This window comes from Tigriopus californicus, chromosome 6 (genome assembly GCF_007210705.1).
Source record: "Tigriopus californicus strain San Diego chromosome 6, Tcal_SD_v2.1, whole genome shotgun sequence".
Lineage (NCBI taxonomy): Eukaryota > Metazoa > Arthropoda > Copepoda > Harpacticoida > Harpacticidae > Tigriopus > Tigriopus californicus.
Window position 1 is genome coordinate 3,928,921 of NC_081445.1, and position 9,021 is coordinate 3,937,941.

Below are 9,021 nucleotides of genomic sequence, written 5' to 3' on the forward strand. Positions count from 1 at the left end.
GTGAGTACAAGATTATAGAGTTGTAACATGAAATGTGCAATACTGACCGTACATTTTAGGTGTTTGCTCCATTCGACTGGACTTTGAGTACTTCTGGATAAGGGGAACCACGGATGAGGCTACTTGCGTGGATTTTTTTGCTGTTCTGGTGAGTGACAAAACTGACGCTTGCTGGAATGAATTGAAAACTATTCACATTATGAACTGAACAGAACTTGTCTTGGAACCTAATCATTATCGAGATGGAGTCTTGGAAGGCTTGTTGTAATTATTCTTGTTTTGTAGACCTCCAGTCAAATCGCCAATTCCCTTCCTATTCTCTGTGGAGTGAATACCGGCTATCACAGTTGAGAAATCAAACTTGACTTCTTCTACCCTTTTAATCGCAAATAACCCATATCTCAATCATCTTTTTAGTGTATGCGGATGTGGGAGGATTAGGAGAAAATGCCGCCACATTGAATTTTGCATTCGCGAGTGAGATAGCAGGGAATACCCGCCAATGGGACATCAAAGTGACACAAATTCCCTGTGGATCAAATGCGGCGTGAGTGATATGAAGTGAAGTTACAAGCTCCATTGCTTTTACTCTAGGGCGATCTAATGATGTGATTGATATCCTCGTGTACGTCGGGAAAAAATAATTATGTAGGGCAAAGCACGTCACGTTTTTTCCCTTCAACTAAGCAAGAGTTTGTAGAGTACAGAGATAAGAGCTTACTTAATGCATGAGGGTGTTTTCAACAATGTTATGCACTTTTGTTTGATATTATTTGAAAATTTCAAGACAAGAAACACGCATCCATATTTGATTTAAGTTTTAGCTCGACAAATTGCTCTTTCACATTTTGGTGGAACTTTCTGTTTTTTTTTCATATTTATCAATTGCAAGTGTTTTCTCATACTAAGATTTTCCAACAAAAGATTCGGAAAAGTTTGTATCTTGTTCAGTTTCCAACTAATTCAGTCACTCCTATTCGTTTCAATATACAACCCTGTCCTCAAAAAAAAATTATCTGCCTCCAAGAATATGCAGCTAGTGGTTATTAGTCGGGGCCAGATATGGTATTTTTTTTTCAATTTTTCTCACATTTCTTAGAAACCCCTGAAGATCTTCAATTTTAAACCCGGTTCCATTACATACTATGAAATTAAGAACTCTGAGTCTTGAACAAAAAGGATCCATTCTTAAAGTCGATAATGTATAAATCTAATATTTGGATTAGCACTTGCAAAATAGGCAAACTGAAATGCGCTTTGTCAAGGTTGCTTGAGGCTGAAGGCAAATATTTTCAGACATACGTAAAAAGGAGTGTTTGGATCTCAGGAGTTGATAATTTCAAACAGATTTCGATGGCCATAGAAATACCGGTTACTTTGATTTTGGACACTTCAATTAAAGACAAAAAGGTCGCACAATTGCATTGATAACCAGCTTGCTTGAAAATTTATTCTTGATTCTTGAACCAAAATATGACGGAGAGCAAGTTGAGATAATGTAAAACAATGTTAAGATTTATCAGGTATGAGCATCTTGCATTGGTTTCTAACAAAAACCTTGGTTTCTACAAACTTGTTCCAAAGTTTACTCATTTTACCTATTTCCTCAACATGTCTACGAAACATCAAGGATGAAATCTAACAATGCTTCGAACTCTCACATAAGTTAATGTTATATGGTTAATGTTAAAGATCTGTATGGCCCTGCCAAATCAAAACGAAAGAAGTCTCAGCACGTTGATGCACTTGTGATTTTAGGCCTCCAAACGGTTGTCTGCAATATCTGACTGGTTTCATGGGAAGAATAAGAACCTTCAACTACGACGCTGCAGCCGGGACGCATCTTCCAAATCAAAGGTAGTACCATTTTATGCTTGCACCAAAGGAAAAACAATTACCGACAAAAGTAAACAGATAAGGGTCTAGGATGCAAATAAATCTTGTTTGCATGAATTTGAGAACATTAATTATAGGATACGCCACGCAAATAATTGTGCAAGTCTTTGTTATTATCAGGGCTAGGAGAAAATTTGTTTAAATTTGAAATTAATTTTAAATTTTTTGAATGATTTTGTCACGCAAAGAAATAAAAATAAATAAATGAATAAAAATTCTTCAAACTTCTAATTTTGATGAGAAAAAATGCATGTGTGTGTGTGTGTGTGTGTGTGTGTTTGGAGGGTGGGCGTGTGATGGGATTGGAGGGCTCAAAAGTGTAAACCTTGACATTTAGTTCAATTGATTCTGAAGACTGGTTGAGGAAAAAGATCACGAATTTTACTTTGATTTTCTCCGAAGGCGGGATTCGAACCCAAGTCCTCTGGGAACCCAAGTCATGCCTCTATTGGGTACATTAGACCAATCAGCTACCATGGTTCGGATACTTATTAGATATGTTGTAAAAAATAGTTTTTGTACCCACTTTAAATGCTGCTTACTGCATTGTCCCAATCTTCTTGATTTGTTGCAATGTAGTAGTTGTTCTCTAATTCTCCCATTATTGCTTGCCTTTTTAGCAAAAGCTCAAGTTTCTCCTAAAAATGCAAATAGAACCTCAATACTTAACAGGCAAAAGAGCAGATTTGAAGTCACTTGCATTTTTGCCAGGTCTCTTCACGCTGAGAGATAGCTGAAATAAAGCACCCAGAGGAATCAAACTTGAGCCAGAAACCTACATGGGTTAGGGTATTAATTTGGAAGTCCAAGTTAGTAGACAACTTCAAGGCCTTTTGATTTCGAAGATTCTAAAATAATGAAATAGGTTGAAAACTTTGGCAACTGTTTCAAATTTTCACAATATTAGCTTAATGTTGTCTTTTTATGTGGCGTTTTTGCTTTTAAGTAATTGTTTTCTTGTTATAATAAAGTGTTTGATGCTTTCAAAATTTTCTTTCTTGATTATTTGCCCCAAAAAACATGTTTTTCCGAGCCCTGTTATTATAGTCCAAAGAGAAATTGATCAATGCTCTCATCTATTTGTTTCTCTGATGCTATTGATATGCCTTGGTCTTCACCTATATATTCAATACATTTTGGAGCAAGTAAAGGAATTGGTTTTCCAAGCAAGTACACATGGTCCAATTGGGTAGATACGTTAAGGAGATAGCTAATGGAATATTACTCTTGGACTCCGGGCACTTTTAGGCAAATTTTCGGTAGCAGAATGTACCAGCCGGGCACTTGTTTCTCCAGAACGTTTGGTGAAGGTATGAATTCTAGCTCACATCTTGTCCACGGTGACTACTTCATGATCCGGAATTTAGCAATGGTCTCGTAAGTGGCCATTTATTAAATTTGAATGTTCACTTGATGTTTGGATTCGGCCTCCACATCTTTAACCAACGTAATCATGTTGGTTTCTTACCGATGAATTAGTACAAGGAACCAGCAAGGATGAAATTTTGACCGCCCTTACTGGAGGTAATGAATTCCATTTTTCAACCAGAGGTTTTGCGTAATGGAACGTGCCGTTAAAATGCGTTTCAGTTAATTCGTCGTCAATTATTTTGGGCGTTCAATAATTGTGTCGGCAATTCAGGTGTTGCAGGGACCTTTATTCTTGGTTTTCTATTGCTCAATGATACCACAATCAACTGGAGGAAAACTGAATTCAGCTGAGATCTCATGGGCAATTTGGCATTGTTCGGGCCTATCGGGAAACTACATACTCGGCCTACATTTGACGATACCAGAGAGCTACTTACATCCCGAAAAACGAATTCATCAAAGATTAGAATCAGTTCTTGTTTCATGCACCTGATTGATGAATCGAATAGCCATCGATGGAGACAACTGAATGCCCTTGTTTCCAGCAACTCACCGATGTATGCTGGCAGTCTCTAACAGTCTTAAGAAGCAAGAAAATCTTGGAGCGGTGGGAACAGTAAGAGGGTTTTCGTGCTTGGGATCCAATTGACCACGCGTTGGATCGAGAATGCGGCAGAAGGCGAATTTTGACATCCCGTGATCTCGGACACAGTCAGCGTTTGGCTTGGAGGCAACTGCATCCTGCAGATCGCGCAATTGCACCCTAGGGACTGACGCCCGGAACTACGGTATTGCTGGATTGCCTTGACGTTGTGAACATATTCAAGGAAGTCCAAGTAGGACAGATCCTCACTACTCGAACATTGAATGACCTTGCAATCCATCGGTTTTTTAATTGTTAGACTTGTATCCGACTTAACCATGGGAGTGCACTTAATTTCTTAATTTGTTTATGCATTGACTACACTTGGTTTATACTTAGGGCACATTCCAGCTATGACATCGTACTAGTACCTCATGGTATATTCATGTACTGAAGCATAAACTCTAGCAAACTTGATTAGATTATACTCTATTATACTCAACTGGATACGTTAAACCGCTTAAAAACTGGCCTAATAGCTACTTATTCAATAGCGGGTGCATTCTTTGCAAGAAGTTTGTACAATTGAGCCTTGAAGAAAGTCTATGTGGTCAAGACACCTTGCACGCGTTTTAGGTGTTGACTATATCGACTTTATGAAATCCGAACTTGAATGAACTACATGCAAAGAGAGACCCTGCTATTGAATACGCAGTTTTCTTTAAGGACAACCGGTTTTCAAGGATTTTCAATGATTTTCACTTGAAGCCATTTGAAACCACTTGAAGCTCAAAACCTGACGTGTGGAAATATTCTTTCCAGCCTTTCGTAAGCACTGAATCATGAAATAAAGATTCCCTTTGGTTTCCTTTGCTACTGATGGGGACCAAACAAAAAATCACCGGAGGTTGCAAGTAGGGCTACCAATTTACATTTTCAATGGCATACGGCATTACTAGCGGAAGATCGAAAACCCGTTAGTTAATCACAAATGTGACCCTGATTTTTCTCCGATCAAACCAGGGTCACCTTTTTGGCCAACCCTGATATTCTACGATACGTTAGAAAATACCCGTGCTTTGACTTTCCTAGCTTTCTGGCGATCCTGATTTTGGAAATTTGTTTGATCCCATCACTATCCTTTGCGTGTATGAGAGTGAATATTATACCTCCCAAAACCGGTTCTCATAAAAGAAAAGAAATTGTTTATTGCTGATTGTTTAAACATTTCATGCATCAAGCTCGATGATAAAGAATATGGGTTATCGATATTCTGATTTTCAGTGTTTGGAGATTTGAACGAGACATCAGAAGTGAAAAATTGATCCACAACTTGCACCGTCCATGCCGTTAGATTGGGACGGGAAATCAAGCATTTTGAATTACCCGGACACTATTCTATAATACAGTTTGAACTCGTTTTAGATACTCCGCCTGCATTCGACAAGAGCGTAATATGTGTTGTATTCGCTATCAAGTGTGCGGCGTGACTCCCGGAACCCAAGGCAACGCTCTTGTTTACTCGCTGAACATTGTCATAGCCATGAATGCTTTGGTTGATAACAATTGCAGCAATGACTATATCGTCATTCCAGGTGCTCTCACAATTTGAATCCCTTACGTGATCATCGTTTCATGCAATGAATTTCAATCTAGATTCCTCGAACCGATGTCAACCCGGTGGGGGAAATGGCCCTTTGGTGAACCGATATTGTGGAAGTGTTTTTAACCCCAGGAACGGTGAACTGGCTCACGCAATTGTGTGTGGTAAGTAAACGTAGCTAGCTAGCAAACTAGGACTCATACAGCATAAAGTAAAAAGACATTTACTTTTCGGAAGACTTGTGCCCCTGGAGAGAGAGAGGTATGAACTAGAATTGCTATTGTCCTGCATGTGCTTTTTCACAGAGGTGGCGTGGCGTTGAGAGGCCTAAAATTCCTCTCAAGAGCTATTTTCCGAATACAGGGTACCGGGTGGAGGTTCTGAAATATTCCAAAAATGGCTTTGTTTACTGTGACTACATAGTTCAACCATAGATAACATAAGACATAGATCACTTGATGGTGCTGCCACCGCATGTTTTCGTCTCAGCTATCGTCGGAGGTCAAAAAGTTCAATTCGAAGTCGAGAAAATCTTGACAGCCATGGTATAACTTAGAATCGTTGACAGTACATTAAGATTGTACCTTGTCGGGAGGCTTATTTTAGACTGCGGTCCAGTTCATAACAAATAGAGTAGGGAATGAGGTGTTGAAATAAAAAGACCTTGAAACCTGCGCTCTCGTTACAAAACCGTCCACATTTATACATTTTGGTGTTTAACATCCATCCCATAGATGGCATAATCCCTTGAAATGAGCAGATTGGATTAAGTCGGGCACTATCCAATCTACTCCTTTCAAGGGATTATGTCATCTATGGGATGGATGTCGAACCCCAAAATATAATGTCAAACGGACTTTCAGAGTCCGATTTTGGTATTTTAGTTGCGTGATTATCAATTTGCAGCATTGCGTTACGGAATCATCAATGTCATCCTCAACACCATGATTCATTCAAAGAAGATCACGGACCATTTTTACCCTTGCCCTACATGCGTTCCGTTTTTAATTAGATATGAATGGATTGAGTAGGGCTCTGTATTTAGAAGAGTACTTAAGTGAGTTCAGCCCACCATAGCAATCTAATTTTGAACCTTCAATTTTTTCCAAAACAATAAGTTTACCAGGGCCCCAGATCCAAACCAAACACATTTAGATAAAAGTCTGTGGCTCTGCGAGTTATATATGGTTTTAGTTACCTTTTGCGTACCCTTTAAGTACTTTGAACGTTTTAAACACCACTTTATAGCCATTTTGCATAACATTTATATTTATATAATATTCTCTGGTTCTACATTCATATACGGCTTTAGCTACCCCTCAGGCACCCTTTAACGTACTTTGAATGTTTCAAATGCTGTTGTTGAGCCACTTCCTATATTTCTATTTAAATCTACCTTGTTTGAATTTGGTGTTGTTGTGATTGCAGATAATGATGCCTGAAGAGTAACTTAAACCTTTGAACTAACCCTTAAAGCAAAAACATTTATAAAAATGTGTTTGGTTTGGATCTGGGATCCATGCAAACTCAATGATTTGGAACATAATTGAAGGTTCCAAATTAACTGCAATATTACTCTGACCTTAATGTTGTACTCTTTTAATGAAGGGCACTAGGGTTGAGTGCAAAGAGAATAAAACTATGTAAGACCAGTATTTGAATGAGTGAAACAAGTCACGCTGAAGTCTCTCTAAAATGTCTGTAAAATGTGACAAGCACCACCCATTATCGCTGTGAATCGCTGTGAATGAACTTGAATGAAGATTTCCTCACTTCACAAACTTAGAACAGTGTTATAGCTTATCAAAAATTATTGACCATTGCCACATGAACAAACATATCTAAAGACCTTTGTCTTAGGAATGTGGTGAACAAAGCCCTTTTCATAAGTCCACAGGGCTTTTTGGTATGGCTGTTGTTTATGTACAAATGTTTGAAACTGAACATGCCATCTTCACCTTTAAACAAAATAACTTTCCATAATCATAGAAAAAGTTATTAACCCCTCGGTTCCTTTTAGCCTGTGGCTGGCTTGGCTTGCTCTTGTTATATTGAAAGTAAAAAAGGTGAGACTTTATGAAAAATGTCAGGGTGATTATCAAACCTTCCATCCAGCTTAACGCCACGTTTTTGTAATCACGCAGCTAAAGTACCAAAAGCGGACTCGGAAAGTCCGTTTGAACGTTGTCACTGTTGTATCTACTACATTTGGCATTTGCTTTAGAAAGAGGAGATCGATAATTGTACGTGAACTTAAGCACTATCTGATCACTAATTGAACTGGAGTGAATTTTAGCATCATGAACTGATTTCTTTTTGATTTACATACACTGTATCATTGCTTGCACGCAGATTGCACGCCTCCATTTCGAGTTGACGTGGTCACAGACGTATCGCTCGATCCCAGTAATGCTATTCGCTCTAGAGGTAAGTATTCATTATTCCTTTCTTTCAGCCCTTCTAAATCAATTACGATTATGCTAACATTCTGATTTATTAAAATTTGCAGGATTTTGTCTGGAATATATGCAAATTCCATGCTAAAATGACTACAACGACGAGGATGAAGAACATCAGGAAAAATTCGGTTCTTATAGAACTCAAGACCTACTCATGCACATCCAGGAATTTACCCGTTCAAGCATTTTCAATTTGTATTACATCACTCATTGTCAGTAAATGTTACATGATTCCATTGTTTGTTATACCACGGACTTCTAGAGATATGGACTGCGAATGAGCTCCCCGCCAAATCGGCCCTGCTCTCGGCCATAACTACTCTGAGTCACACTTCGAATTGCAGTAATAGAATAAGGAATGTAGATCCCTTCACTAGAGGCAGGCAATTTTATGCTTTTTAGCTGTTCAGTGTTTCGTTTCAAAGTGATGTTGTCAAAGGCACAGATCATATAACGACTAGATGTCGCATTGGCCCGACCTCAGTGCAGAGGTAAATGGATTTTGTGGCAACAACTCTGTACACCAAAAAAGAGGAGGGTGACTGCCTGATCAGTACTAACGACCTACAATCGCTGGGCCTTCAACGAACGCTATCAGTGACAAGCTCACTCTGAATCCGGCCACGCTGGCCAATGAAAAAGCATGAGTCACTGTACACCAAAATTTATGTACCAGCTGATGAAGGCAAGTAATCGCATTTTTCCTTGCGCTATGCGAGGTCTAGTCATAATATGGTCTGTGGTCAAAGGCTTATGTAGCTGACCAAAAGCAGGCCGACAATTCGAATTTTATGTATTGTTTACTATATAACTTTGACCATATCTCCCGAGTTCTAGTGATAGGATCAAATAAATTTTCAAAATCAGAATTGCCAGAAAGCTAGGAAAATGTCAGCAACAGTCGCTTCCAACATCAGGTATAAGGTTCACTTGAAGCTAAAAGGTAACCCTGGTTTGATCGAAGAAAAATCAGGGTTACTTTTTGTGAGTAACTAACGGGTTTCTGATATTCTGCTGGTCATGCAAAATGCCACTGAAAATGTCAATTGGTAGCCCTAGTCGCAACCTCCCGTGATTATTTATTTGATCCCATCAGTACCGAGTTCCCC

The 9,021-nt window shown here is 38.8% G+C and overlaps 2 protein-coding genes across 3 annotated transcripts in view; one reads left to right on the forward strand and one right to left on the reverse strand.

The window, feature by feature from the left end:
- The window catches only part of LOC131882682 (uncharacterized), a 10,787-nt gene extending 10,508 nt beyond the window's left edge, over nt 1–279 (reverse strand). Inside the window, exon 1 of one of the 2 annotated variants that reach the window (XM_059229916.1) lies at nt 53–279. The gene's annotated coding sequence lies outside the window, so the exon portion shown is untranslated. Of the gene's footprint in view, nt 1–47 lie in introns of both variants that reach the window. The other variant, XM_059229914.1, reaches the window with a different exon arrangement.
- Nucleotides 1–8,148, forward strand: part of LOC131882686 (uncharacterized) — a gene marked incomplete in the record, with an annotated part of 11,204 nt that extends 3,056 nt beyond the window's left edge. The window contains 7 exon segments of the mRNA XM_059229919.1: nt 286–346; nt 418–547; nt 1,759–1,857; nt 5,276–5,445; nt 5,507–5,617; nt 7,806–7,880; nt 7,963–8,148. Of these exon segments, the coding sequence (XP_059085902.1) occupies nt 286–346; nt 418–547; nt 1,759–1,857; nt 5,276–5,445; nt 5,507–5,617; nt 7,806–7,880; nt 7,963–7,997 (681 nt within the window).
- Between the last annotated feature and the right edge of the window lie 873 nt (nt 8,149–9,021).